At 54.7% G+C, this 27786-nt stretch overlaps 9 protein-coding genes across 9 annotated transcripts; 5 read left to right on the top strand and 4 right to left on the bottom strand.

The window, feature by feature from the left end:
* Positions 1-559: 559 nt before the first annotated feature.
* GUITHDRAFT_146423 (hypothetical protein) lies at positions 560-1771 on the top strand (the record flags this gene model as incomplete). Its single annotated transcript, XM_005822416.1, has 6 exons — positions 560-818; positions 862-944; positions 1007-1049; positions 1079-1308; positions 1357-1581; positions 1628-1771. The coding sequence occupies 6 exons, from the start codon at positions 560-562 to the stop codon at positions 1769-1771; spliced, it is 984 nt and encodes a 327-aa protein (XP_005822473.1).
* Positions 1772-2853: 1082 nt separating this feature from the next.
* On the bottom strand, positions 2854-4537 carry GUITHDRAFT_118306 (hypothetical protein; the record flags this gene model as incomplete). Its single annotated transcript, XM_005822415.1, has 4 exons — positions 2854-3531; positions 3578-3613; positions 3664-3768; positions 3821-4537. 4 exons carry the CDS (start codon positions 4535-4537, stop codon positions 2854-2856), a joined length of 1536 nt encoding a protein of 511 aa, XP_005822472.1.
* Positions 4538-7118: 2581 nt separating this feature from the next.
* GUITHDRAFT_155464 (hypothetical protein) lies at positions 7119-7406 on the bottom strand (the record flags this gene model as incomplete). The annotated part of the gene is made up of 1 exon (XM_005822414.1): positions 7119-7406. A coding segment is annotated over exon 1 (184 nt), but the record flags the coding sequence as incomplete, so codon positions are not given.
* A 1939-nt stretch (positions 7407-9345) lies between these two features.
* GUITHDRAFT_146421 (hypothetical protein) lies at positions 9346-11091 on the top strand (the record flags this gene model as incomplete). Its single annotated transcript, XM_005822413.1, has 3 exons — positions 9346-9846; positions 10279-10530; positions 10834-11091. 3 exons carry the CDS (start codon positions 9346-9348, stop codon positions 11089-11091), a joined length of 1011 nt encoding a protein of 336 aa, XP_005822470.1.
* Positions 11092-11771: 680 nt separating this feature from the next.
* GUITHDRAFT_118303 (hypothetical protein) lies at positions 11772-12302 on the bottom strand (the record flags this gene model as incomplete). The annotated part of the gene is made up of 1 exon (XM_005822412.1): positions 11772-12302. One exon carries the CDS (start codon positions 12300-12302, stop codon positions 11772-11774), a length of 531 nt encoding a protein of 176 aa, XP_005822469.1.
* A 1622-nt stretch (positions 12303-13924) lies between these two features.
* On the top strand, positions 13925-15271 carry GUITHDRAFT_118302 (hypothetical protein; the record flags this gene model as incomplete). The annotated part of the gene is made up of 6 exons (XM_005822411.1): positions 13925-14062; positions 14109-14210; positions 14280-14486; positions 14526-14591; positions 14703-14750; positions 15131-15271. 6 exons carry the CDS (start codon positions 13925-13927, stop codon positions 15269-15271), a joined length of 702 nt encoding a protein of 233 aa, XP_005822468.1.
* Positions 15272-18858: 3587 nt separating this feature from the next.
* Positions 18859-21377, top strand: GUITHDRAFT_118301 (hypothetical protein; the record flags this gene model as incomplete). Its single annotated transcript, XM_005822410.1, has 9 exons — positions 18859-19815; positions 19864-19973; positions 20182-20315; positions 20355-20470; positions 20534-20599; positions 20651-20776; positions 20905-20984; positions 21034-21090; positions 21215-21377. The coding sequence occupies 9 exons, from the start codon at positions 18859-18861 to the stop codon at positions 21375-21377; spliced, it is 1809 nt and encodes a 602-aa protein (XP_005822467.1).
* Positions 21378-21392: 15 nt separating this feature from the next.
* On the bottom strand, positions 21393-23403 carry GUITHDRAFT_118300 (hypothetical protein; the record flags this gene model as incomplete). Its single annotated transcript, XM_005822409.1, has 12 exons — positions 21393-21524; positions 21570-21695; positions 21736-21799; positions 21852-22098; positions 22147-22294; positions 22374-22415; positions 22470-22522; positions 22566-22605; positions 22651-22751; positions 22800-22905; positions 23027-23136; positions 23358-23403. 12 exons carry the CDS (start codon positions 23401-23403, stop codon positions 21393-21395), a joined length of 1215 nt encoding a protein of 404 aa, XP_005822466.1.
* Positions 23404-23562: 159 nt separating this feature from the next.
* On the top strand, positions 23563-27404 carry GUITHDRAFT_165949 (hypothetical protein; the record flags this gene model as incomplete). The annotated part of the gene is made up of 20 exons (XM_005822408.1): positions 23563-24075; positions 24126-24204; positions 24253-24308; positions 24351-24404; positions 24473-24557; positions 24622-24698; positions 24767-24903; positions 24949-25074; positions 25123-25168; positions 25212-25261; positions 25307-25359; positions 25407-25495; positions 25523-25569; positions 25593-25806; positions 25853-26000; positions 26044-26154; positions 26476-26538; positions 26565-26641; positions 26690-26743; positions 26791-27404. 20 exons carry the CDS (start codon positions 23563-23565, stop codon positions 26857-26859), a joined length of 2148 nt encoding a protein of 715 aa, XP_005822465.1. The 3' UTR covers positions 26860-27404.
* Positions 27405-27786: the final 382 nt, after the last annotated feature.

The following is a 27786-nucleotide window of genomic DNA, read 5'->3' as shown; positions in this document are numbered from 1 at the left end:
GTTTTACCAAGTTTGACCCCTGTTGATTCGTCTTCCTTGTAGATCGACATTGCTAAAAAGAGCACTTCTCAGCTAGCTAACACCGGACAACCTGCCGCAAATCTACTTCCAGCAGGGCCAGATTTCTCTCAGGGCAACCTTGGGAGCAAGAAAAGTACAGATGTCCGAGGGATTGTTGATGTGAAGCAGTCATCGACTTCGCCAAGGGTATTTTGTGGAGAGTACTTGCACCTGCCTTTCATGCTCATTCAATAATAGGTCGCTGCCCCTAACAATCAGACAAGAACAAGGCAGGCCGTGGAACACCTGGAAGACCTCAAGCTCAAAGAAATACGTTAGTACCATGAAGTAACTTCTCAGTAGGTGATTTTTCTTGCAGAAAAAGAGCGAGAGGAATTCATGAGCATGAAGTTGGCTTCCACAAAGAAACTTGCAGAAGTGCATCGGCAAAGGCTCACATCTTGCCGATCGCAGCTTGAAACGAAAAAGTTTCTCATGCAGAATCAGGTTGTTGATGCAGCACTTGATTAATGTCTCGTGAAACTTGCAATAGGAGGAGATGGACAGGCTGGAAAATGATCTGCAGCAGATGACGCAGCAGAAGGAGGAGCAGTGGAAGAAAGAGATAGAGGATTGGAGGAGAACTATTCATATGGCTGCTTCCCGACTACCAGTGGGCGTGTCCAAAGGATCCAAATCTGCCAAAGTAGACGAAGTGGACCAGCGCAACACTTCCGGGCCCGCGCAAGATCTCTTCCTGCAAGAACCACAACCGACCCAGCGGAGCATGAGGGATGAAGAGCCTCAGCCTCCAACGGGTAACGAGCGATGCCTCCTTGAGCTGCGAGTGACGCCAGGCAGGTCTTGCTCGTAGCGGCTCGGACAATGGGAAGAAGATCACCAGGGCAGGTCAAGGGCTGGAAGTGGCTCACAAGCCTGACCAGGTACGCTGACGGTTATGCAACTTGATTTGACTGCCGTTGACGGGATTTCATGCAGTGGTCAGCATCTAGACAAGCCAGTGCGCCAGCCGGTGGGCTATGATACACGTGCATGTTGTTGCTGATGTTGCTCTCAGAACAAGCAGACGTTTCCGCTTCCTATGCGCTCCAGTCACTCCCCAATGAGGTCGGCAGGAGTCATGCCGCCAATAAGGGCAGGAGCGCGAGCTGGGGTCCTCGCGGGAATGCTGGGTTAACTTACGTGGAGCCAACGACTCTTGCTCCCCATGTCATGCCTGCAAGTATGCCAATGCGGATGCAGCCGATGCCAAGATGGCAGGGGCCGCCGATGCCCAGGAACGAGATGGTGAGGCGTCAGGCTCGGGGAAGTTGTCAGCTGATGCATTTAGAGCAGGTGATGCCCATGAATGGAATGCAGAACTCTGCGCATTCTAGCATGGAACCTCAGTGGAGCGGAGGACAAGGGCCGCTTCCTTCCAACTTCCGGGGGGTCGGGATGGCAGACTTCATGCCGGACTCTGTGCCGAGGGGAGGCAACTGGAGGATGCAGCGAGTGCCACGAGCGAATGCGCCTGGAGAGAGCGCGAGCGCGGCATCGCTGATGCACCAGGCCATGCAGGTGAGAAAGAAGGACATGACTGGAGGTGAAATGACTGCTGGACAAGATGGCCAAGATGCAGCTGGAGATAGAAGGGATGCTTCCTCGTGAAGAGCAGTGGGCAGCAGCGCCAGTGACGGGTAAGCAAGCCAAAGGAGCAGACGAGATATTAGCGAATGACTTGAAGCCCCAGGCTCAATGGGCGTCATGATGCAGCCTCCGATGATGGGTCCGTCCTCCCTGCCTTGAACCCTTGGCTGCTTGTTCTCGCTATCTTGTCCTCCAACCCTCTCCTCTCGTTGCTCTTAACTTCAATCTCGTCCTCGGAAATACTGCCTTGTCCTCTCTCTGCCTCCAATCCAGATGACTTCAGTTTCCTGCTCTGACACAACCCACAACCTCCTTCCCGATGTTACGATCAAACTCAGTGCTTCTTTGTCTCTTGCCTTGTCACTCCCTCCTCACCATCATTCCTCGCGTCCTCACCATGCCAGCAGGTGCCATGCAAGGAGAGGAGAATCAAATAGCTGCCAACTCAGAGGGTGCGGAGTCTCTGGCGAACCCACGGAAAGGTGAGGGTGAGGAAGAGACCTGCGGGTAGTCTGATTTGTCTCCTAGCTGCTCGTGGTTTGCAAGGCGCTATCGCCCCACAAGGTCCGGAAGCAACAGGCCGTCCGACAAAGAGGGCGAGAGCAGGAGGGATCGAGCAAGGGGAAGGCAGTGCCAAGGGATCGAGCACACAGGAGTCGGAGCTTGAGAGGGACGGGGAGCTCTGGTGCGAGCAATTTTTCGCGGAGGAGGATGCAGAGCACATGGGGGAGGAGGCAGGGCTGAGTGTGTTCGGCGTGAGCCCGCAAGCCTGACGGGAGTGAGCTAAATGTACAGTAAGAAGAGAAGCAGAAAGACATGTAAGATAAGACGAGATATTGTTTGCTTGTAAGAATGATGTAAAATGACGCTCATACTGAGACTTTGAACTTCTCGCTCATTGACCTGTTCTCCAACCACTCCACTTCTCTGGTTTTATTTTTCTTCATTGCCTCTGGATTTCGATTGCATGTAGCAGAGCAACTCAGCCATGGACCAGGAGGGATCTGAGGAGGGATCGGGAACGTGGAGGATGGGGAGCAGAGCAGCTTGAGCTCACGGGGCGGGAGGGCAGGAGCGAGTCAAGGTTCCAAAGACAAGGGAGACATGTTAAGAGATGAAGGAGGGTGAAGAGACAAGCAGGACAAGGGAAGCATGTTAAGAGATGAAGGAGGGTGAAGAGACAAGCAGGACACGAGAAGCATGTTAAGAGATGAAGGAGGGTAAAGAGACAAGCAGGACACGAGAAGCAGGTACTTGCTCTGAGGCCTCGACGTCAGCAAGGGGAGGGGAAGAGGATGCAGGCCAGGGAGCATCTGCAGGGGGGGCGATGGGAGTAGAAGAGGGCAAGAGGAAGTGAGAAGCGAGTCGACTTGTCAAGCTTTTGAGTGAGAGTCGTTGCTTGAGAAAGACCTGATGGAAGTCAGCTTGAGATTGAGAAACTTCGTTGCTCAGAATCAAGACGCTCTGATTGATAGCCCGAGGATCCTCATCAACTCCTTCAGGTCTCCTCTGACTTCCTGGCACCTCTTTTCCATTCCCATCCTCCCTCATGTGTTGCCCTGTCCCTCCCGTCTCCGACTGCTGACCCCGCGGCATCGGCTGCCTGGCTGCATCTTGCGCTGCCCCATGCATCTCCCCCTCCACGTGCAAGCAGAGCTCAGCTTCGAGCTGAGAGACACAAGCTGACAGCGAGTAGAGCGTGAGCTCAATGCCGCATGCGAGGTTTTCCATGCCCTCCATGCTGCCCACCAAGACCTGATGCCGTCCCAGTTGCTGGCGCTCGTGTCTCAGATACTCCAACCCCGCCTCGATCTCTTCCCCGGCAGCATGCAAGGCTTCAATGCAGCTGCTCTGCTCGTCGAGGCTCCTCCTGCTCTCCTCCTGCCACCTCCAGTCATCTCGTCGCAGCTGCTACTCGCGACCTCACCGACGCGCGGCTGACCATCTCCTCCATCACCATCACCTGGTGGGCGTCAGGCGAGCTCAGCAACCTTCAAGGGACAAGCTTCTCACTCGCTCAGAGGTCTCCATGAGAGCAAGCTCCAGCTCCTTGTACGCCTCACGGTGTCGCGCGAGCTCTGACGACAAGCATGAAATTTCCTCCTCCTGCGTGTGAATCTGTGCGGCATGGGTGAGGAGAAGGAGGGGCCACAGGAAGGAGCTGTCTGACTTGCGACTTCAACGCTCTGACGTGTCGCTCATGCTCTTCCTCGCTCACTACATCGACGACCCGTCTCTCCTTCAGCAGCTGTTCTTCTTCCTCGTCCCGCCCCGCCTCCTCTGCTGGCTCTGGGAAGGAGAACAGCTTCAGTCGGTCGAGAGCTGCCATGAGAGCACATCGCAGGCTCGCATTCTCCACGGTGAGCTCGTGCAGGCGAGTGGAGGGGACGTGACACATGCCGCAGCTCTTGCTGATCGTGATGGGATCGACGTCGGATAGGGGAGAGGAGCAGGAGGAATATCCGCCTTCCGTCAGCCTCCTGATGCTCGTCACCCACTCCTGCTGCTCCTCCTGCGTGTCCACGGCAAACTGATGCACAGTGTCGTCATGTTTGATGATGTTGATCCCACGCACTCCATCTCTCATGCCCTGCCCATAGAAAAACCCCGAGAAGCTGCCGTGCAGGCACATCTTGACTTGTTCCATGGCAATGCCGCCTGCTGGCTTGACCTTCACTCCGACGTGCTTCATGTCCAACCTTAGCGCCTCCTGCACCATGACCGGAAGATGATCATGCTCATTCACCACGCGTAGCACTCCCTTGCTGATGATGAAGGTGTCGTTGAACCAAACTCCTGACTCGTCAAGAAACCAGAGCCTTCCACTGACAACTTGTGCCACCACCTTCATCACGTCACTCTGGTGATGGTCCGTTAGAACCTGCATAACATGTTCATGTGCATTCATCTATGAAATTTCTTTCGCCAAGACGAAGGTGTACACCAAATACACATGAAGGTGAACTTTACGACCACATCACTCTTGGAGCGATCAACGAATCAGTCAAACGCTTCAAGTGTATCGAGGCTTCATGTTCAGACGCGACACATGTGGTCACTTCATGTTCAGACGCGACGCATGTGGTCACTTCATCCCCGCATTGTCGCCGCTCCTTACCTCGCTCCTGCTTCTCTCCTCCCTCCTCTCCATCTTCCGAACTCCGACTCTCACCCTACAAGCCTTGTTCTAGTACCCCACCCTCCCCGCCCTCCCCGCCCTCCTAGTAACTACCGGTGTTCAAGTGAAACTAAACCCGTTCGCACTGCCCGCCTCAGGGACTTCTGGAGCAGCAAGGGAGCAGCAAAGGAGCAGCTAAGGAGCAGCAAAGGAGCAGCTAAGGAGCAGCAGAGGAGCGGTTATCGCTTTGTGAATGATTGAGCTGATATCATTCGAGCTGTTATCTTTCGCGCTGTTTGTTATCTTTCGAGCTGTTATCTTTCGCGCTGTTATCTTTCGAGCTGTTTATCAAAATCGCAACTGCAGGATCAAAATGCAGGCAGCATACAACTCAAGAGATGTGAACGAATCCGCTGTCCTTGCACCGCACGTGCTGCTCTCTCTCCCCCCACCGATGAGTCGCCGAGGCTCCAACCTGCCGCTGACGTCACGCGCTCCCTAGCAGGTCCTCGGGGTCACCGGGATGATGCGGAAGAAGTACTTGCCGGGCTCCAGCTCGATGGGGACGAACCAGTCGAAGCTGAGAGACGACGAGGGTGAGGAGAGGGAGGAAGAGGAAGACAAAACGCCGGGAGAGCAGGAAGGAGGACGAGCAGCAAATAGATGGTCGAGCATGAGGTGAGGACGAGGAGTGACGGTGAAAAGGAGGAGGAGAGAAGAGACCTGCAGTCCAGGCAATGGGAGTCGGAGAGGAGGAAATCGTCGGTTGGCTCAGCGACTGGTTTGCTGTGCTGCTTGGGAGGAGGATGAGCATGAGAATCCGAGTGCCAAGGAGACAGAAAGCCCGAGAACGTGTTGCCGAAGCTTGACACCTGAGGAGCAAGTTGTAAGGCTCAAAAAGGAACGGAGAGACAAGGAGGCAGAGAAGGGGGAGGCAGAGGCAGCAGAGCAGCAGAGCAAGAAACGGCACCGAGCAGAGAAGAACAAGGGAGGAAGAAAGATTGGAGAGAGAAATAGCGAGGAAAAAGAAGAACATTTGCCAACCAGCTGCTTTCCGTGAGATGATTTGGATGATGCTCGCTCCTCAAGAAACCATTCGGTCTCTTCACCTGACGAGGTCTGAGGGCCCCAGACTACACTGGCGTCCTTGTCCTGGGATACACAACAACTCAGGCGAGTCATCAGGATTGTCGACATCATCAATGTCATTGAAATCATTATTATCATTTCTGCTGACAACATGTTGCACTCTCGTGTCGTTGGCTGACTTCAATGTTGCTTTGTTGCAAGACAGAAGAGAACTTTGAACTCAGTGCCGCCATCATCGTTGTCACAGTCGTTATCACCATCATCATCACCAGCAGTATCACCATCAGTATTACCATCACCATCACCATCACCACCACCACCACCACCACCACCATAACGATTGAACTCACGTCTTCGCTGTCTGAGTGATGTACTGAGTTTCTATTCGCTGCCGACTCCTTTGCAAACTTCCTTCATGTCATCACAACGCACAAAATAGAACTTCACTCACATCCCCGCCCAGCGACATGTCCGCCACCTGCTGCTGCTTCAATCAGCAACACTCTTGAGGTCTCCTCTGTCTCTTACCACTGCGGGGCTTCGCAGCTCTTGATCAGTCCTGTCGGACGGCTTGTCGTTGTCAGGAACCTTGAACTTCATCTGCTCTCGCCCACGTCAGTATCCCTGCGTCTCCTGCTCCTGCATCACCTCTGAAGCTCCGCGTAAGACCCTCCAAGGCCCATCGGACGACTGCGCAATAGCAATCGAAACTACAAGAAGGCTTGCTTTTCCCCTGAAGGAAGAAATCAGCTGCCATCACTCAGCTCACAGTTGTTATCGTCCTCATCCTTCACATCAGCATCATTCTCCACAGCACTCACACCATTCACAACACCATCATCGGCATTGCCTTCAGCTTCTGCAACAACTTCATCACTACCTGTGCATCTTCCATCGTATCGTGTGAACGCTTCCCCTATTCCAAGTCGGAATCCTCCAGCTCAAAGTCCTTCCGATGCCGCTGGAGGGCTCGGAGATCTCGGCAACGGAGACGGGGCGGAGGACGGAGACGAAGGTCATTCCTCGGATGTTGTTTGCAGGGTCTGACACTGCGAGCGTATACTTACCCGGCATGAAGTCCAGCGGGATGGTCGTTTCCATCGGGCTGGAATTGAGCTCCCCCTGCTCGCTCGTGATGCGTAGGACAGTCTTTCCCCTCGATGTCTCTACTCCCATGCAGTTCTTCAAGCGCACGTTCACTACCGGCACGTTCCCGACCGTTTCCCACGACACGATCAGCTTCTCCCCAGCCACAACGCTGCCATCCTCCACCTGCTTGACCCACAGGCGAGGACGCACATTGTCGGTCTCAAACTTGGTCAGACGCGAGTCCAGCTGCACGACCGGGAGGTCCGCGAGCTGATCGCCGAACTTCTCCATGATCTGACCCAGCAGGATGGAGTTGTGAAGGGTCACGAGCCGCGTCGCTCGTGCCAAGATGTCGTTGAGGGCAGCTGTCATCGATACGAGCTCGTCTGCAATGTGTCGCCCGACGTCAAGCATGGCGATGCCGGTGATGGCTCCTGCAGCAGAGGAGAGAGCATGGAAGGAGCTTTCAGCTGCCCCTCGCACTCCATCCTTCTCCATCTGCTCGATCTTCTTGCGCAGTCGCTCGTGAGCCTCTTTTGCTTCTCCGCAAAGGCTCGAGGCCCAAGTACAGAGCTCTTGCGGGAGAACCTTTTGGAAAGCCGGCTGGTTGAAGTAAGCTTCGACTGATACTGTCGTCGAGTATAGAGCATGCAGCAGCGAGTTGAGGTCGCGCCCTCCCGTGAACGCGTCTCCTACCCCCTTAGCTGCAAGCTGGACCCCCCTCATCGCCTTCATGATGTCCAGGTATTCCTGGGTGTTCGGAATTTTCGCTCGATGCTAGAGAATTTGACAGGTTTCGTCTTCGAGCAGATGCAAGCCCCTCACCCCAGATGGAAACTGCTTGACTCTTTCTCAAACGCTCGATCGCCCGTCCTCCGAATTCAGGCAGAGCAAACACTGACGAACTTGGTCACTTTTGGGTCACTCAGCCTCGCCTCAGTCCCATCCGGGGTCTCTTGTTGCCCTGCTCTGTCTCCGAAGCAGCTTCCTCTTGGCACGCCACGGTCAAAGCACCGGGTGTCTCTCCCCGAACCCGTTCCTGCTCCGTTCGCACCTGGTCAGGATAGTTGCTACTACGGTCCTGCACTGATCTCCTCTTGTGACAAACAGCTCTCCGCCTATTTCGTTTTCCCTCCCTTCAGCACTCTGCTATTGTCTTTGCGATCTCCATCGTCCGATCCTCTTCTCCCTCTCCTCCTCCTCCCTCTGCCCCACAGCCATGTTGCGGCTGACGCGGCATTATTCTCGGGAGAGTCGCAGATGTAACGTAGTTACCTGATTAAGTTATTACCAAAATTTACTATATTAGCTCGAGGCGTTCAGATCGCCGACCGTACGCCTTCAGTCACTCTCACCGGAAACCGGCCGGGCCCAGCTAGGAAAAGCAGAAACCCCCGAACTCTCACTACCACCCCCCTCTTCCTATCACCCACCCTCTGCATCATGTTTTCTTAGCTGAATGAACTATCCCTAGGGGGTGTTGTGACTACCCTACCTACTTCTTTCCCACGGAGGATAAACCCATCTCAACGAGGGATACGATCGGCGAACGATAGGCGGAGCGACATGAAGGGACTTGAGCATGCACGAGCGAACATGCACGAATGACATACACAAGTTTCACTAGTGATTCAGACACATATCAAGAAAATTCTCAATCAATGAGATCAGAATCACAACATAGATTACGGATAGCTCCCTGTGAGGTGGTCGGATAGTCCTCGTTGGCATGTGAATACTGATCCTGCATATCTTTTCTGATTTGATTGGCAGACTTGAGAGCGATGGAGGACAAGGGCTCTCAGGAGTCATCTTCAAACAAAAGGAGCTCTGAGTCCGAAGAGACCGGACCCAGCACAAAAATCCCCAGGACAGAGGGAGCTACCAATGTCGGCGAGCCATTTCTACTCGAGGAAAACCTGGATGACAATACAAGAACTTTGTTGTCATCACTGAATGACTACCTGAGACTGATCGAGACAATGATAGATCAAGGTTTTATCGACGCAGGTCAGAAGAAGAAGTGCGATGAAAGGCTTGAGAATGAGAAGCTAAAACTGAGCATCGGCGGAGATCTATTCACAGTTACAGGAACGATGAAGGCTGGCAAGTCTTCAACGATCAACATGATTGTCGGCAAAGAGCTACTGCCGCACCGCAACTGTGCGGAGACAGCTTTCCCTGTGCTCATACGACAATCCGATCGGAGAGAGACGGTTATCAAAGTTCAGAACTCTGACCTGTGGTTGGATCTGCTGGAAAAGTTCGTGTCGATAGAGAGAGAGCCCAGGAGCGCGGAAATGGATCAGAACCTGGAGTTCCTGCGAGAGTGCTGGAAGCGTGCCTCTACTGCCATCGACCTTGCGGCGTGCTCTTCGTTGCCAGAGGTGTACAGATACATGTCATGTGTGAACTGGTTTGTGCGGGAGTGCCTGGCTGCCAAGCTCAATCTCCCTTGGCATTTCCTCGTCCGACTCGACAACCTCCCTGTCATTGAGACCACGTTCGACAACTGGCCAGTAGCAAGCAAAAGCCATCGGCTGACGCTGCTAGACCTTCCTGGCCCTAACGAGAGCAACAGGAGCGAGTTCAGGGAGATGATCAAGCAGCAGCTGAACATGTCGACGTCAGTGATCCTGGTGGTAGACTACACGCAGATCGGAAGTGCCGCCGCTCAGGAGATGTACGAGGACATCCTGCAGACGAACGAGTTTGACCCGCACATCATGAAGAACCGACTTCTTGTGTTTGTCAACAAGTACGACGAGAAGGATGACCGTGGGATGGACGAGGAGGAAGTGAAAGAGCGAGTGGCTGCTTCGATGATGATCGAGGACCGAGACAAGATTGTGCTTGGCTCTGCTCGTCTCGCTTGTCTCGCCATGCGGACTCTTGACGCGGTAAGACTTCGCTCCCCGCACTTCAGGGACCAGGAGTGGTTCCGCACATTCTCCAAGTTCGCGTTTGGTATCCTGCCCAGTCAGGAACAACTGACGGACAAGAACCTCGAGGAGCGTGCAAACGAGATCGTCAACTCATCCCACTGGCCTGCCTTCAAGCAGAACCTCCTTCAGTGCTGCTCCCCGAACGGTGACAACGCCTTGCATGCAGCGAATTTCAAGCTGGAACAAACGAACAAGGACCTTGAGGTCTTCATTGCTCTGCGAGCCAACGACGTGACCCAGAACAAGGAGGAGACGGAGAAAATCCTCTCGGACATACAAGAGACGATCAAACGGCTGACAGGTGCCAACAAGTCTCTCAGCGACGATATCTCCAAGATGATTCATGAGTGTCAAGCTTGCACCGAGCGATCGTGTGACACGTTCAAGGCAGCGGTGGATGAAATCCTGCAAGAGACCTTCCATGAGCAAGACCTGGTGTTTGATGACGAGGCGAGCAAGGAGGTCAAGGTCAAGGAAGTCATCGTTGCCCTCAATGGTAAGGCTACGCTTCTGTACGACGAGGTGCAGCAGGCCAACAAGACGTTTGCTGAGGGTCTCAACGAGAGGCTGGAGTCTCACAGGACCATGATGCAGTTTCTCGCGAAAGACATGAAGATTTCTCTGGACGCGTACGCCAAGGTAGGAGAGGGAGGGGGGGGCCTGGGCTTGTCTAAGGACACGTTCGATGAGCCCCTGCTACTCCCTCTCACCGGCATGCTGAGGCATCTGATCAAGTGCGAGCGAACGGTCAAACCCGTGCTGAATGAGTCTCAGGGAGCCCTCGCTTGGCTGGGCAGGAAGGTCTTCAGCGGGGCGTGGGGGTACGAGAAGGAAATCAAGAAGCAGGTGGTGCTATCGTGGGAGGAGACCAACAAGAATACTCTCAAGTGGAAGGAGGGTGAGGTGCATAAGATGCAAGGCATGGTGAAACCGCGGCTGCAGCTCGCAGAGAGGCAGCGGGAGCAACTACAATCTCCAGCGTCGGCGGAAGGCAAAGAGAGCACTGAAGGCTTTGAGTCGACTCTGCACACACTCACGACGACGCTGACGCGACGCCTGGAGGCGCATCAGACGAGGAAGGAGGACTACGAGAAGGATGCGCAGCAGGCGAGGGAGATGCTGAGCGCCATGCGGGACATCACGGTCAGAGCCAAGGAAGCCATCTCTATCTCCATCGACGATGACCCCGACGACCTCTGAGCCCAGCATGCTTGGCCCGCGCGACACACTGTCCCCGACCGTACCGGCCAGTGATGATTGCCAGCCTCGGACCGTCAGGCCGTCCAAGCCACAACATCCGGCGGGGCGGTGGGGCGGCGGAATGCGATCCTTACTCTGGCAGTGATTTGCCGTGGCAACCGTCGGCCAGCTGTGCCAGGCCCTCCGAGTTGAACGCGCATGTAGTGAGCGATAATGTGCAAACTTGGCATGCGGCTACTAAACTTTGAGTAAACTAAATTGATTGATCCCCCTGCAAAGCCCGGGGTATCATGGAACCGAGTGAGAAGGACTCGGGAGGCGAACATTGTGCAGGTGACTTGGTAATGGTTGAGCATCTCAGTGGCCCATGAACTCAAGCAACAACGCCGACCGACGTGTCGTACTCTTTCGCAAGGATCGAACAAGGTGTACTTAGGGGATGCATGCAAATTATCATGATGATCGATCGCCACTTGGTTGCAATATTTACACAGAGAATAGGGGTAGTCTGATCATGGACAGTTATGTGAGCTTCTACACTACTGAATCCAATGGTCCCAAGCACAAGGTTATCAAGGAGTAGTCGGAATAGAGAGAGCCTGAGCGAGCAAGCATGCAATTAATACCTCAGTTCACAGACTCCCACAAGAGGCCATGTTGCCATCATCCGTCGTGTGACGTCAGCCGTGCCATGTCTGCTGAGCATGCCGCTCGCCTGGAACATCCAGGGAAACCTGTAGAATGTCGACCCTCTTTCTGTCTACTTGAAGCTGCATGATGCTGAGAAACACGCAAGAAATGGCACCAACCATCAGGGACTCCGGCCATGTGATCTGCGTAGCATCTAACCTCTTCCATATCCCCCGCCAGATGAACAATCTGCTTACAAAGAGGAGTCCGGAGCTCAAGTAGATCTTGCCATATTCAAGGATGGTTGTAGGCGATAGATCTGGCAATTTCGAAAAGAGTTCCAACCATTCTTCATTGTGCACGTGATGGGTGTCCATGACATCGTCAACCATGTGTCGGATAATGTAAATGCAGTTTCCTATCCCCACCGATATGTACCAGCTCAGACCGTTGGTGATTTGAAGATCCCAAAGAGCCTTCCATCCGAGTATAGTGCTCAGCAGCAGCCCGAAGCTCAGCAGGCTCCTTAGGATGTCAAGCGCATGATGCATGATAAGAACACGCAGCGGCGTGTTGCGCATCACCACTCGACACAGCGAGCTAGGGGGCTCCTACTTGCTAGTCTAGGGAACAATTAAACCTGGCATAGGGACAAAGTTTTTAAGTTAAGTAAAAACTTGAGTAGAGGAAGCCTCCCGGATAACACGGTGTCTCATCGTCCGAGTATGATGAATCTAGTACCGGAGGACCGGCGTCGACCAGGGGCATCGATCCTCAGGCCAGTGCCGGGCGGCGGCCGGGGGCCCGGCCGGGGGCCGGGGCCGCCGGATCGGCAGTCCGACCGTGGGCCGCGAGCCTCGGAGTCCGAGGAGCCTGGCCGATCACGGCGGCCCGATCGGACCGGACTTAGTACGCCGTGACGCGTGACGGTACCCGGCGACCGTCTACCAGGCGACTGGCCGCGATCCGTCCGGGAGTCCGGCGGTCGCGCTGAGTAGCCTAGCCTAGTAGTACGGTAGCCTGCGTGACAGTGCCAGCAGTGACGGACTGTCACAGTGGGTCACGGCTGAACCGTCAGTGGCACTGCGGCAAGTTGACTGAACCCGGACGGTGTCACGATCATCGGCTGAGTGGCGGCTGAGTGAGCGGCCGGGCCGGACGCCGGCCGGGCAGCCTGCGGCGGCCGCTGAGAGGCTCCGCGGCCGGCCCGGCGGGCCGCCCCCCGGGCCCCGGGGGCCGGGCCGGGCCGGGCCGGGCCGCCCAGCGGCCGCCGTCAGACTCGAATGTTCCGAGTTCCGAAGTTCCCGGCGCCGGAAGTTCCCAGTCCGACTGGGAGTTCCCAGTCCGACAGGCACGGTCCGTCACACTGGCACGGTCCGTCCCCCCGCTGGGGAGGTGACCGTCGTGACAGTTTTTTGTGGGGGTCAGTGGCCCCCCCCGGCCGGCCGTCACGGCCAGCGGGTGACTGCCGCCGCAGTCGCGCGGCCGCGCCCCGGGCCGCCCCCCCCGCCGGGCCGGGCCGGGCGGCCCAGCCGCCCGCCGCCCGGCGGTCCGGCCACACTGGCAGTACTCACGGATAGTTGATGAGCTAATTTATTTTTGTCGGGGGGAAATGCCAGCAGTGTCTCATCTCCGCAGGCAACGAGATGTAGATCTGTTCACAGATAGCGGACAGGAGAGGAGAGGAGAGGAGAGGAGAAGAAGTGAGTGGAGGGGAGGGGAGAGGAGAGTGTGGGATGGGAGGGGAAGCGAGAGGGGTGGAGGGGAGAGGAATGGAGATGAGAGCAGAGGAGAGCAGAGGAGAGGGGAGGGGATGGGAGGGGAGGGGAGAGCAGAGGAGGAAGCAAGCACTTGAAGACTTAGATCATGCGATGGAGAATGATGCAGGTTGTGATCATCAATAGGATAATATCTCGATATGGGCATGGGATTGGTCAGACTATGCCGTTTCAGCAAGGGTTGATGTGTCAAGATGGGACAGTAAAGTGGCAATGTTTTGAATTCTTTTTATGCCTGCAGATGCTGCATACAGCATGTCGATAGGGAGCATCATGCTCTGGGTTGAGTTCCTCCTTGTCTCCCTTGACGTGCCTTGAAGTTCGCTGCATCTCTGCGCGAGCGACAAGAAGAAACTCGAATGGCTGCAAGAATCGCATGCAGAGCATGTGTGCTCTTGCTCTTGCTGTGGACTCACTTGCCGTGCATGCGTGCTCGAAGCGCTGGCTCGAAGCAAGGCAATGCTAGGCTGGTTGTTTTGCATCCTCGAGAAGGACAGGTCCTGTGCCATGCGAGTGAGCTGGAGTTGGTCGCAAGCTATGAAGGCTCGGACGTGCTGAAGCAGGTGACATCTCTACGAGTGTATATGCGAGCTGACGGTGACGAGCAAGGGTCTAATGGCTTCCTTGGCTGCTGATGACCAGATAGTCACTCAAGCATTCTCCGGCGTGTTGAGCTACAAGATCCCGGAGTTTCCGTATGGATCAGAGCTGGTGAGATGCGATCGATCTCGTGCGATCCAGTGGCTCATCCTTCTTCTTTCCCTCCTCCTGCTCTGGCAGACGTTGCGTCTCGACCTGCATGACGGCGTCAACGTGGTGGCCCGGCAGGAAGTCGCTGTTCACTTTAGGTTGCAGAGCGAGAACGTGACAGCTGTTCAAGAGTGCAGGAGGAGGAGGAAGAAGACTGCTCTTCCTGCTACCAAGACTTCAGTGTTCTTGGTTCCTGTTGGTGTAGACTACGGTCGCTGGGAGGATCTGGAGGAGAAGGTAGGTCTCTTGTCTCCTGTGCTCGTGTCCTTGACGTAGGAGTTGCCAATCTGCTTCAAGGTTTCCAACCTGTTGCAATCAGCATTTTCGCACGAAGAAGTTGAGGTTTCCGTTGGCTCGTTGACCTCTTTGCCGTCGGGTACCAACGTGAGAAGCTTGATCGAGCGATGCTGTTGTAGTGGCAGGGCCGACGGCGGTTGACTTGTTGTCTTGTAGACGATTCTGCTTGCTGTTAACGGGACCCACCCAACCATCTCTCATGAAGTAAGACGTGCTGAGAGTTGTGAATCGTTGGGCTGAAAGTTGTCAAAGACAGAGAGGCTGTTGGCCGATCTGGACGATATGAGATGGGATGGGCGGCTCGGTGCTTTTCATCTTGAGGATTATTACTGTTCTTCTGCTGCTCAGTTCTACACACGTGAGGACGCATTCAAGGAGGAGGAGCAGGGGGAGGAGGCGATAGGGATATGCTAGATAGATGCGGATGTGTGGTTGTGGGAATTCCGGAGGTGTAGATTAGGACGATGATGATAGAGACGATGAAAGTGATGAAGGTGGAGAAGGGGGATGGAGTTTGATACTTCTTGTTATCTCAGACAGACTACCTACTTCTGAGTTTATCTCTGCTTTACTTGTTTTCTCAGGAATGGATTTCGTATTACGATCTCACGGTTGTTTCGACTACAAACTCGTCGGCGCACCTGGGGAAGAAGTTCGGCCCTGTCACTCAGCTGCGTCTCGCATTCTTTGCGTCCCGTCAGGCTTCCATGGACGTCAAGTCATAGCGAGTGCTCAGAGGGAGGAGGGGGAGGAAGAGAAGGCAAGACACGGTTCTGCTGGAGGGGGGATGTGATGTCAGGCTGCAGGAGTTCACTTGGAGCTTCGTGGGAGAAGTTAACGATCATCCTGAGCGTCAGGTGAGATGATATGCTGTAGAGGTGACACTGACTCCTCCTCCTCCCCCTCCACGTGCTCCTCCCCCTCCTCCTCCTCTATCCTCCTTCATCTCAGGCGATCATAGAAGACGTCATGCAGATATCGCCAGAGGGGTTTGTCATGGACACATTCGAGGCTGAAGACGGAGAAGAGGGAGAGGGAGAAGGAGGAAGTGGGCGAGGGATGAGCTTGTCAGAGCAAGCAATCATCATGAAAAGAAGCATTCTGGTCTTCATCTCAACCTCCCTAGCACCATCCAGTCTCCTCTGGTTTGAGAAGATGTTTGAGGTAACCTCTCTCACCGTTCTGCTTCTCTGCTCCCTCCGCTGTCTATCGTCCTGCTCGCTCACTCGCTTTGTCGTTAACTGCAGGCTCTCGATGCGAATGCTGTTCCTGTGCTGGATGATCCGTATGTGGCAAAGTTTGAGCTGGGAGATGTGAGCAAGGTGAGAAATGCAAGAGGAGAGGGGACGTGGAACGAGAGGCGGATGTAAGAGAACGAGAAAATTGAAACGAATCATGACTATAAGAGTATACCGACGACGATGCTGATTGTGTTGATGGAGATGCTCTTGGGATGATGGATTGAAATTGTTATCTTCTTATGGTTTACATTGCGTGTCGTTCTTGTTGACATTGACATTGACATTGACATTGACATTGAAGTGGTTTATTATGAAAGAGCACTAATTATTTATTTTGTTCTTGGTGCATAACTGAGAATTGGAGGCCAGAGTACTCAAATTAGCGATGATTGTCTGCTGTACAGGTCCCAGTGATTCATGATGTCCGACATTTGTTGTCGTCCAACGTCGGTAAGGGATAAGAGGAAGTGGAGAGGGAATGTAGCAAAGTGAAGATAGCATGCCATCTTGCAAGTGGAGACTGTCTGATGGGATATGATGATGGTGATAGTGGTTGAGAAGCTGATGGGATATGATGATGGTGATAGTGGTTGAGAAGCTGTGTAGATCTGTAATGAAACAAGTGTGCGGTTTGATAAGTAGACAGGGAGACAAAAAGATATACAGCTTGATGAATGAGAAACATGGAAGAGAAGAGGTCAAGGAGTATGAGCTGGGGAATGCAGTAATGAACTCTCGATGAACATGTTGGAGATGTAAATGAGACATGAAGATTGGCTGAGTGCTCGACTGAGTGTTGGTGTGGGTTTTCAATGACTCTTGGCTAGCTGAGTTGGACTGGCGTGAGGTTTTCTCAAAATTCAACGAGGTCTGCAGCAAGTGGTGGCAACAAGAAAAGGTTTGCTCCCTCCCTCCCGCCTTCTTCCGTCCTAGTTGGTTGTATGGACATCCTTCCTGTTTTCTCTCTTCCTCTGTCTCCTTCTCTTCGCCATCTTTCAGAGTGCTATGCCACGCCCTGACGATTTCTTCCTGCCTCCTGTACTGCTCTCGTTTTCCTTTGACGCCATTCAGGCGAACATCAGATCCCAGGTTCGCTCCATGATCCTGTAAGCGAGGAGGAGGAGGAGGTGGTGGTGGAGGCGGAGGAGGCGGAGGAGCAGATTTGAGAAGGAGCATGAGGAGCAGAGGGTGGATGGTGGCTGGAGAGTGACATCTGTGTCAAGCGACGTAGAAACCGAGGTGGTCGAGGAAGCGAATGGCGACAAGCAGCAAGAAGGTCAGTCTGGCTGGCTGCTGCACGATATGACCGTTGCTGTAAGTAGCTGCTGCTAGAGCTGGAAGAGGAAGAAAGAAGAAGGCCCCGAGCTTCGGGGGGGAGAAGGAGGGTAGGGTGAAGGAGGAGGGAGGAGGAAAGAAGAAGGCCCCGAGCTTCGGGGGGGAGAAGGAGGGTAGGGTGAAGGAGGAGGGAGGAGGAAAGAAGAAGGCCCCGAGCTTCGGGGGGAAGGAGGAGGGTAGGGTGAAGGAGGAGGGAGGAGGAAAGAAGAAGGCCCCGAGCTTCGGGGGGAAGGAGGAGGGTAGGGTGAAGGAGGAGGAGGAAGGGAGAAGGGGTGTAGATGGAGCACATGAAAGGGCAGGAAGCTCTACAGTAACGGGATGGGCCCACGACAAGCTTGCAATGAAGCAAAAGCCGATCCCAGATCGCGCAGGGGAGGGGGGGAGGAGAGGAGGCAGCGGATGGAACTTCCACTGGGATGTGAAACCATCATCATGCCCGGACTATCCCAAGGTGAACCTGCCGAAAGTTGCATGTTGTTCTCAATCAGAATCTTGCAATGTGATGTGATGTGCTGTAAAGTATTGTGTTTTTGCCCGGTGAAGTCTCAAAGATGATCCTAAGAAAGACAACGATGATCATCTATGTCTTACTTTCCTCTTGTGATGGTTCTCATCCCTATTGACGTGTCTTCTCAGTGGCATCTCAAACTTTGTCACAACGGGGGCATGTCGATCTCTGAATGTGAACTGCCATGCGTGCACGTCACGCCGCGGGCGGTTGAGAGGAGGAAGGAGGAGACAGAGACTGGTAGTCGTTTCCTTCCCGCTACTTGCGATGACGTTGCATTTAGACATGAGAGCTGCTGCTGTTGTTGCGCACAGACAGGTCAGATCCTCTACATACCTTCTCTCTCTCTCTAACCCTTAACCCCTTCTGCATGCTTCTATTCTACCCCTGCTGCATGCTTCTATTCTACCCCTGCTGCATGCTTCTATTCTACCCCTGCTGCATGCTTCTATTCTACCCCTGCTTAATGCTTCTATTCTACCCCTGCTGCATGCTTCTATTCTACCCCTGCTGCATGCTTCTATTCTATCCCTGCTGCATGCTTCTATTCTACCCCTGCTGCATGCTTCTATTCTACCCCTGCTGCATGCTTCTATTCTACCCCTGCTGCATGCTTCTATTCTACCCCTGCTGCATGCTTCTATTCTACCCCTGCTGCATGCTTCTATTCTACCCCTGCTGCATGCTTTTATCCTTTTATCCTGTGCTATCTTGAGCCCTGTTCGTTGGCCTCCTCCCTCTCCTCCTCCCTCTCCTCCTCCTTCTCCTCCTCGCTCACTGTGTTCGCCTGCTGCAGTCGATCTACGGAGCGCATGGCCCGTCAGCCTTCGGCTGGGATGAAGATCCTTCGATCACGGAAGGGGAACCCGAGGAAGGTGCAAGCGCAGGAGCTGAGAGCAGGTGGAGGAGCGAGGCGGATGAAGGGAGAGAGTGGTAAGGGCTGGCGGTTGAGCAGAGCTCGGTGTTTATCGCCTTCTGGTTCAGGAGGCAGGAGGTAGAGCGCGAGGACAAGAGCAAGCGATCGAAAGAAAGAGAGGAGAAGGCCTCTCGCCCTCAACGCAAGGGAAAGCCTCCTGCTCCTTCGCCGCCACCACCTCCTCTTGATACACCACCACCACCACCACCTCCTCCTCCTCCGCCTCCTCGCCGCAAGGCTCCTGCGACGATCCACAAGCTCGAGCACGAGACAACGAGTGCAAGCTCGGGACTTGCTCGGCAGGAGCCTGGCATGGAGCAGTCGCTGCAGGAACAAGCGGAGAGCTTGGAGGAGCTCTGGAAGGGAAGGAGCACAGAAGCAGGAAGAGGACGGGCAGGCAATGGAGAGCTGGAGGTCAGGATAGTACACCCGCAGCAGGGGCAGCATGTGGTGTGTGACAGCCCCCAGTGTGTGGTCGAGCTGGAGTTGCAAGTGAAGGGGAGGAAGGGGAATAAGCGGGAGCAAGCAGCAGCTGTGCTGATGATCAACGGGCAGCAGGCAGCCGAGCTGCAGGTGGCTGAGGAGGCGACGAAGACGCGGGTGGTTGACCTGAGCATCGGATGGCATACCATCGAGGTGCATGCTCGTGCCGGCGGCATGGTGGCCGCGCATGCCGCGTCCTTCCGTCTGGTGTATCTGCTCGTGAACTCTTACTCGGGGGAGATTTCCTTCGGAGGGCGGGGCAAAGCTCGGGTGGTGGACCGGGAGGAGACGAAGGAGGTTGTGGTAGAGTGTCTCCTCGTGCACGAGGACGGGGGTGAGAGGGTAGAGGAGCACGTGGACTTTGCGCTCTCCTCGCGCTCCCCCTCCTCCCTCAGCTCGGCAGCAGCTCAAGTGGCAGAGCTCTTTGAGCTGGGGAGGATTGAAATGCTGCAGGTCTACCAGGGTATCGACTCCTTCCTCTTCCTCCGCGAGCGCCTCAAGCTCGATGCCATGCGCCCGCTCGTGCCCCCCAAGCCCTACAGGAAGCGCTGGGCGGTGATGTCGGCGGACAGCAACTCGGAGTACGCCTTCATCCTCCCCCTCGCAGCCCTCGTATGGGACAAGCTCATGCGCTTCCAGCCCCTCGTCCTCCTCATCGGCAAGTCGTGGGAGCAGCCCCTGCCTGAGAGCCGACAGGAGGTCGTGCTGGACATGCTGAGAAAGATGAAATTCCGCGTAGAGGTCGTTCCCTCCTCCTCCTCCATCAACACAGCCGCCATCGCCCAGGTAACATCGATGTCCTGCAGTTTGACAGCATCATGAGCTGGAGGGCAGGTGGGAAGGCTGTATGCGTGCCTGGTGGAGGGGATTAAGGACGACGACTACCTGCTGACGAGCGATGCTGATCTGATCCCTGTGTCTGCTTTGCACTTCGACTCCGAGAGGTTAGACATGACTGCCTTCTCTTCCTCTTGCCTTTCCTCTTCCTCTCGCTCCTCCTGTCTGTCCTCCTTGCTACTCCTTTCCTCTGCTGCTGCTGCTGCTGCTGCTGCTGCTGCTGCTGCTGCTGCTCCATGCACACATCTTTGTCTTCCTAGTCTTAGTTCCTATGCCCCCTCCTTCCTCTTCCTCTTTCCCTGAGCCCTCGCACAGGGACTGGAACAAGAAGCTGCACCTGTACAACCCTTTCTGCTGCGCTCCTCTCCTGCTTCCCGAGGAGGGTCTTGCTTCTGCCCCCGACCACATTGATCAAGTGCGACTGGGAGCCCCTGCGCTGTCTCGGTATGGTGAAGGTCTGGAGGAAGAGGCGAGTCATGCGAGCGCAGGGGAGCAGGCGTCGAGGCCGATCACCGGCTTCTGCATCTTCCCATCTCTTACGCCGGGGCCGAAGCTCAAGTCTGGCGAGAGGTACACTGGGGAGGGTGGAGGAGAGAGGAAGGAGGTGGGGGTGGAGGAAGAGGTGGAGGTTTGAAGACAGTGGGAGGAAGGATGACGGGGCTGGCAGCTGATGAATCTCCCTCGGAGTGAGGAAGAAGCTCTTCGAGCTTCTGGGATAGACAACATCCTGCAGGTGAGGAGAGGCTGCTTGAGCTGCGTGTTGGTCGCTGAACGTGAGGGACAGATGGCGGTGGAGAACCGAATCATTCACGACTTGGGGGAGGAGAAGGCGAGGCGAAATGTGGCGTCGAATCTCAAGCACGCGGACCTTGAGATGTGGCACCTCGATCAGCGATTGTGGAGTTCTAAGGTTCCCACTCTCCTCCCCTCTCACCCCCCTCCGTCTGAACCTTCTCCTCCCCCCCCCCCTCACCTCCTTTCCCGCACTGATCTCACTTGGGATTCGTTTGTTTCATCGTTCCAACTTTCTTGTCCTAGGTTGGAGCATGGCAGCATTTCCCAGGTGACGTCGAGCTCATTCCCCGACACGGCTCTCGAGATCGAATCGACAGAATGCAGTATGACAAACCCTCCCTCCCTCCTCTTCGTCTCCTCACACCTTCACAGCTGGGAGATTCCAAACTCCTTGGAGGGCTTCATAGACGCCCACCTTCCTCAACCAGGGTACGACAACACTTCTATCCTTCTCCTATTCTACATCCTCCTATTTCTCAGCTTCTCCCTCCGTCTGTTATACTCCCGACTCTTCTGCTCCTTCCTTCGTCCACATGCCGATTCGTTGCTGCAGCTACGACGAGGTCAACTGGCCGCAAGTCCGTCCTCTCCTCGAGAAGCTTCTCCGTCCTCTGCCGGACGGGGAGCGTCTGCTGGGGCTAGTAGACGCGTATCATGACCGCTATATGCTGGCGTTCCAAGAGGAGGAAGGTGCGTTCATGCGGGAGAGAAGCTAGTTTGGCGGCATAATATCATTGCAGTCCCTGCGTGAAAGTATCATGCTTGAGCGAGGGCAAGCAGCAGCTGCCTTGCTCGTAGTAGGCGGCCTCGTTGACGAAGAGCGGGTAGAGCGCCGCGTTCCCGACCGCCTCCTTCAGGGCGACCTGAGCAGAGATTAGCATCGAGGAGATAGGAGCGCACGGCAGCACCTCCATGACGAAGGGCCGGACGGAGCCATCGAGCATCTGACAAGCAGGGGATAAGGAGGAGCAGGGGGCTGAAATGAAGTGCTTTGCCTGGAAGAGATCGTCTCCTTCTTGTATCGTGCTGCCCTCCTGCGCATTATGAGACTCTTCTCCCCTCCTCCTTTCCCACCTGTAGCTCTGCTATGCCTTGCAGGTTGGGATGGATGAATCCGATGATGTTTCCGTCGCTGTCTCTGCCATTGCCATGGCTCACTATCAAGCAGGAGCTCTGCGCGTCTGAGGTACCTCGGGTAGTCTATCTTGCCTGCCCCAGTGAAGATGGGGACCTTGCCCAGCTCGGAGATGTTCACATCTGTGACGGAGAAGTCGGCCGAGGCTCCTAGCTCCTCCATCCGCATGTTGAACATGTCGATGAAGTCAAGACCATGTTGAATCAGCTGCCGCTTGCTCAGCACTGGCACACAAGATCCTCTCTTCACCTCCATGGTCTCCATGAGCTTCTTAGCATGCACAGTACTATGCGACACGGCGCCTACCTAGCAACGCGATCTCAGCCCCTCCTCCTCTAAGCTGCACACACTACCTCCACTGTCATGCCACTTCTGGCCACGGTCGGTAGAAGAGCTCTGCTGGAGATGAGCGCACGAGAGAGGAACCACAACGACCTGCCTGTCTCCCTCCGGCCATAGACAAACGCGGATGTGGGGATTCTTGGAGAACAAGTACTCCTGATGACACCCGAGCACGGCAGGTGAAGCAAGCACTGACGCGTGAGGGATATGAAGAGGAGGAGGGAAAGCGACTCACAGACATGAGGTAAGAGAGTTTGTCGGTGGGATGATAACAGAGCTGCACCCGCTCGTATCACAATCCAAAGCGATCAATCAAAGTGAGCAAAGTGACCAGTATCCCGGTGTTGGACGTGGTGTTGTGAAGATCGAAGATGAAGTCACAAGCTACAGCACGTCAAAGACAAGAGATCAGCCATGCACTGGTGACCTGGTTCGGGAGATGCTTTGGGCCCCAGAATCTGATTGATCTGATTCGCATGTATCATATCTGGGGGCCTGCCTCATCCTCGCACCTCTCTTGCTCTCGCTCCCTCCACACTTGTCGCACTCTCAGCTGAAGCCAAGGTCTGCTTCAGGAAGCATCGATTCAAGTCCTCGTCCACGTATCGGGTTCCTGCCGTGCCGTGAGCGAGCGAACGAGCGCAACGGAGCATGACGAGACCTGCGCCAGTCCCTTTGTTCGCCACCGCCATGGGGTTGGCGATGAGCAGAGAAGTCGTGAAGGTCTTCCTCTCAATTAGGCGCGAGTGTTCTTGGTAGTGGCGAACCTGCAAGAGGCTGCGTTAAGCGCTGAACGAGCTGCTAGATTATGGCTAGGTTATGTCACGAAGCGACACAAGTTCATCGTGCTAAAGACGATGAGCTGTGAGACCATGTGTCTTGTCTCACCATGTGAACGCCATGCCGCTCGTTCCCGTGCGTCCCTCCCACGATGCAGACTGATCGCACCATGGATGTGGATATTCCTGCCGGGGCAGACCCGCATTGACCAAGCTCGCCTAGGAGAGTCAGGGGCTTAGGGCGTGGGGGCAGCGAATGCGCCGCGTTGGTTTGAAATGGAGGCGCTGGGAGGGAGATAGCACAAGGCTATGCGACAAGCGTGAAGCAGAGCGAACATGACAGCAAGCCAGCAAGATAGCAAGATAGCAAGATAACAAGACAGGAAAACAGGAGACAGGAAGACAACGAGACAGGAAGACAACAAGCCAGGAAGACGAACGAAAATGAAAGTCAGATCTCCTGCACACGCTCCAAGTCTCGAGCATTTCGACCTAGACCATAGGGGCTTTCACTCAACTGCCTTGACATGATGTGCAAGAGTCAATCTGAGCAGGCGTGAGACCTGTGCAAGAGTCAATCTGAGCAGGCGTGAGACCTGGCAGTTTAAAATGGCTGACAGCAGGGACTCGAGCGAGAACTCCTCCATGGAAATGGACACCATGATCTCGTCAACCAGCTCGTCCTCGTCGTTTCGCTGGCAGTCTGAGGACGTGTACTTCGCTCAAGCTCGCGACGTTCCCTGGGGTGACGCTCGTCTCGCCAGCATCGAAGATGTACGCATCACACTGCCTGTCGAGCCTGTTGACACTCGTACCGTCGACAACGCTTTTCACAGCGAGTCTGACGAAGAGAGGGAGGCAAAGCCCGAGCAGGGGCAGGGGCAGGGGCAGGCGCAGGCGCAGGCGCAGGCGCAGGCGCAGGCGCAGGCGCAGGCGCAGGCGCAGGAGCAGGAGCAGGAGCAGGAGCAGGAGCAGGAGCAGGAGCAGGAGCAGGAGCAGGAGCAGGAGCAGGAGCAGGGACAGGGACAGGGACAGGAGCAGGTGCAGGAGATTCAGCCAGCTATATCAGTACGTCAATCTAAGGAGCTTGATGATACCAAGTTACTCGCAACCCGACAAACAACACCATCGCCAACTGACGTATCGGAAGAGAAGACGGTGAGAAGGTTGGCAGACAGTCAGCTGGTGACCTTAGCCTGATGCTGCAGCCGGTGTCATGGATGAAACGATATGCGGGAACCATCTCCTCTGCCATCTCCTCTGCGGGCGGGATGATGAAGAGTCAAGGTGAAGGTGACGAGGCGGCTGGAGCCCACTGACGAGACAGCCTGTCAGGGCTCATGGAGTTTTCTCGTCGTCAAAGGCGGTCGGTAGAGATGAGCGTGCAGACGGTGCCCCTTCCTATCCCCATCGGCTGCTGACGGCAGGAGCAGAAGGATGATGGCTCTCAGACTGTTCGCTGGTATCGGATCTCCATGATAGACCCGGTACTGCAAGAGAGTCTGAGTGAGGCCAGTGACGGGGCTGGTGCTGTCAGATCACGGACCTCCTGCAGAAGGCGTGTGAAAGCACCGGGTTCGCCTATGCTGAAGTCTGGCTGCGGCAGCATCGGCACGAGGCTTTAGCGCATGGCACTGAAGGTTGGACATGTGATGTCGTCTGTGCGGTAACAGTTGATAGACGAGGAGAGATTCGCGTCATCAGGTTTCCGGAGGAGCAAAGACGTCAGCAGGTTGATTCACGCCATTCACAATCGGTCAGCTCGGGGGTTCAACATACATGTAAGCCAACTCTGTCGTACTGTTCAAGCTCTTCTGAGTCGCCGCCAAACTCATGGCTTGCTGCTCAGGATATTCATGGAACTGCTGAGAGAAGATACGCGCCAGCTTGGGGCAACCCGGCTACAGGCAGCGCAGGACGAGCAAGTGTAGACCGACGCAGCAACGACGGGGAAGGAGACGGCGAGCCGATGGCCAAGAGACTCCGGTCAGCTACCACTGAAGTCAAAAGTTGATGACGCTCAGGCGGCAGTTGGAGTGGTCATGTTCATCGACTAACCGAGCAGTTTCAAACGTCAGCTGCCATGGGCTATATCGGGAATGACTGGAACCGCCAGCTCGACAGCTTCATTGACTTGGCGCTCGACAAGCACACATGGTAACCTTTGCGTGACTGTTTCCCGGCTTTACTGTGTTCTCGCGACAGGTACGAGAAAGGGAAAGGATTCCCCGGGCTTGCATGGGCCCGCAAGGTCTTTAAGGATCGTGCCGACCCTTCAATTGAAACAACATCAGGAGTTGGATTGGCATGATCTTTCCTTCATGCAAGAAGATGACGAGAACAGGTTGCTGCCCTCCGTTCTGATGTCTTGTCGTGATAGTTGTTGCAGCATGTTTGATCGGAGAGTCGTCTCCGCGAAGCAGATCTTCGATGTGTCAGTAGGTGTGTGTGGGAGGTACCAAGGAAACGAGGAAATCACTATCGTCCAGGGGTTCCCGTGCTTGACCCTGATACTGGTCACCTCCTGGCTATCGTGATGATGTACCGTGCTAAGACCAAGTGCGAGATCGAGCCACAAGTGACTATAAACCTGACGCAGTCGTAGGAAATATCGAAGACCGAATCAAAACTGGAAAGCGCTGAGCTCCAACGGTCATTTGACAGACACTCTCAAGGTCTTTACACTTGAGACTGCCTGTCGTCTCAGCTCAGCGGCTGCAGGAGCTTGCAAGGGTGGCCTACTGGTCGATACAGATGCAAGAAGCAGCCAGAGAGTGCGATGCTGCGTTCCAGGCGATCAAACCTGTACATGTTAACGGCTCAAGTCACCTCCAACCCAAGAGACTGCGAAAACTGATCAAGAAAGAAGAGCAAGAAGAAATGAATCATGTGCGTGGGCTGCTCATGGCCGTGTAGTTATCTTACGATCAACCAGACTTGGACGCTTCGAACTTATCATTTCATCAAGAAGTACTTCAAGAAGTTTCGAGGCATGCCGGGGGCTCAAATTCCTCCTGGTCATGATTGGTACTTTGTTTTCTGGACCACATTCGGTACATTTGTATCCATCCTCCTTCTTACAGGTGAGATAAAACCTCGGAGGAGGAGATGACGTTGTTCTTGTAGGGTTAAATGAAGTCTTCAAGCGGATCAGTTACTCGTCCAACCAATCAAAGCTGGAAGGAGGGTATCCGAAGGCCTTCGAGACTTTCGTTGCCCTGATCTCGTACTTGTCAGGTACATCCTCGTCCTGCTCAACTCCATGGCCGCTCTTGCTGCCATGCTCTTCTCGTCATCCTCTTCGCCTCTTGTACAGCCCAGAAATGTTCTCTTTGGACATCTCATATCTGCGGTGGTTGCGATTTCCATCAGCTATCTCTCTGGAAACGGCGGAGGGCGTGCATATTTGCCTCAGGTGGGCATGCATAGGACTAATGAGACTTCTTTCCTTGCTCGTTTCATTCTTTGATGATTTGCTGGATTATGCCGATGCGACGCTGACCCAAGTTGTACTGTTGTCCCATGTTTCCTCTGCTCGTGAGCTTGAGGTGACGGTAGATGGGCAGTGGGTAGCGACGCCTCTTGCGCCGGCTGTGTCGACCATGATCATGGCAAAGACAGGTGAAGGCTTGAATGATTGCAAGCAGCTTCTTACAAGCTCACAGGGCTACTGCACCCGCCTGCCTGTGCTGCTGCTGTCATCTTCCTAGCGGGTGACCCGCTAGTGAGTTTTGCCTCCAAAGTTGTCGCTGGTAATGATTTTGCGCATCAGGTCAGAAACATGGGCTGGCTCTTCATTGTTATTCCTGTCACCTTTGACTGTGTGGTGATTTAATAATCGATTTGCGCTGGTATACTCAGCTCTGATTGCAGCTTCTGCTTGTTCTTGGAGTCATTATCAACAATATTGCAAACGACAGATCATATCCTGCCTTCTGGTGAACGACATGATGATGCGATGAAGTGCAGTTCTTCAAGAATCTTTCATGACGAGACGCTAATAAGGATCTGAGACACACTCACCAGATGAGACGAACGAGTCGAAATTTCTGTGATAATATTAGATACTGTTAAATTATGAGCCAAATTCACGTGATTTCCATGTCTTTTACATTCGAGCAAGGTCATCATTCTGCTAGCAATCAATGCAACATAGTGATCACTTTCGAGAGTTGAATTGACTCATGGCTCTGAGCTCTTCCCAGCCGTATCAGAACATGTCACTGGCACCAGAAGTTGTCACCCTGCTCTGACTCCATCTCTTACGCAAGTCATAAACCTACCTCAACTTTGAAATGACTCGCCATTAGGGTCAGCATCTGAGTCTCCGATAACACATGCAGGTGATCTGTTGCGACCTCTCACTAGCTCATCTCTCCGATAACACATGTAGATGATCTGTTGCAACCTCTCACCAGCTCATCTCTCCGATGAGACATGTAGATGATCTGTTGCAACCTCTCGCTAGCTCATCTCTCCGATGAGACATGCAGGTGATCTGTTGCGACCTCTCGCTAGCTCTGTTCGTCCTTGAGATCATGGAATGCTTGTCCCCTTGGCACGTGTCCCTCCGAGCCTACCGGCTTGCCGGTGGGGTAGTAGTAGGGACAAGGAGGGGTAGAGGAATAGGGGAGAAGGGGGTCGACAGGGTCAAGGCTTGATGAGAGTCCAGGGGTCCACTCTGTCTTCGAAATCAGCGAAGAGTTGCGAATGGGATGCGGCAGGACATGCGCAGAGGAGGCGGAAGATTGGGAGGATGCAGCCAAGAGAGAGAAGGAGGGAGAGGGAGAGAGAGAGAGAGAGGAGGAGGAGGAGGAGGAGGAGGAGGAGGGAGGGAGGGAGGGAGGGAGGGAGGGAGGGAGGGAGGGA

This window comes from Guillardia theta (genome assembly GCF_000315625.1).
Source record: "Guillardia theta CCMP2712 unplaced genomic scaffold GUITHscaffold_125, whole genome shotgun sequence".
Classification (NCBI taxonomy): domain Eukaryota; class Cryptophyceae; order Pyrenomonadales; family Geminigeraceae; genus Guillardia; species Guillardia theta.
Note: the sequence above shows the minus strand (reverse complement) of the source record. Positions and strands in the feature narration are given on the sequence as shown.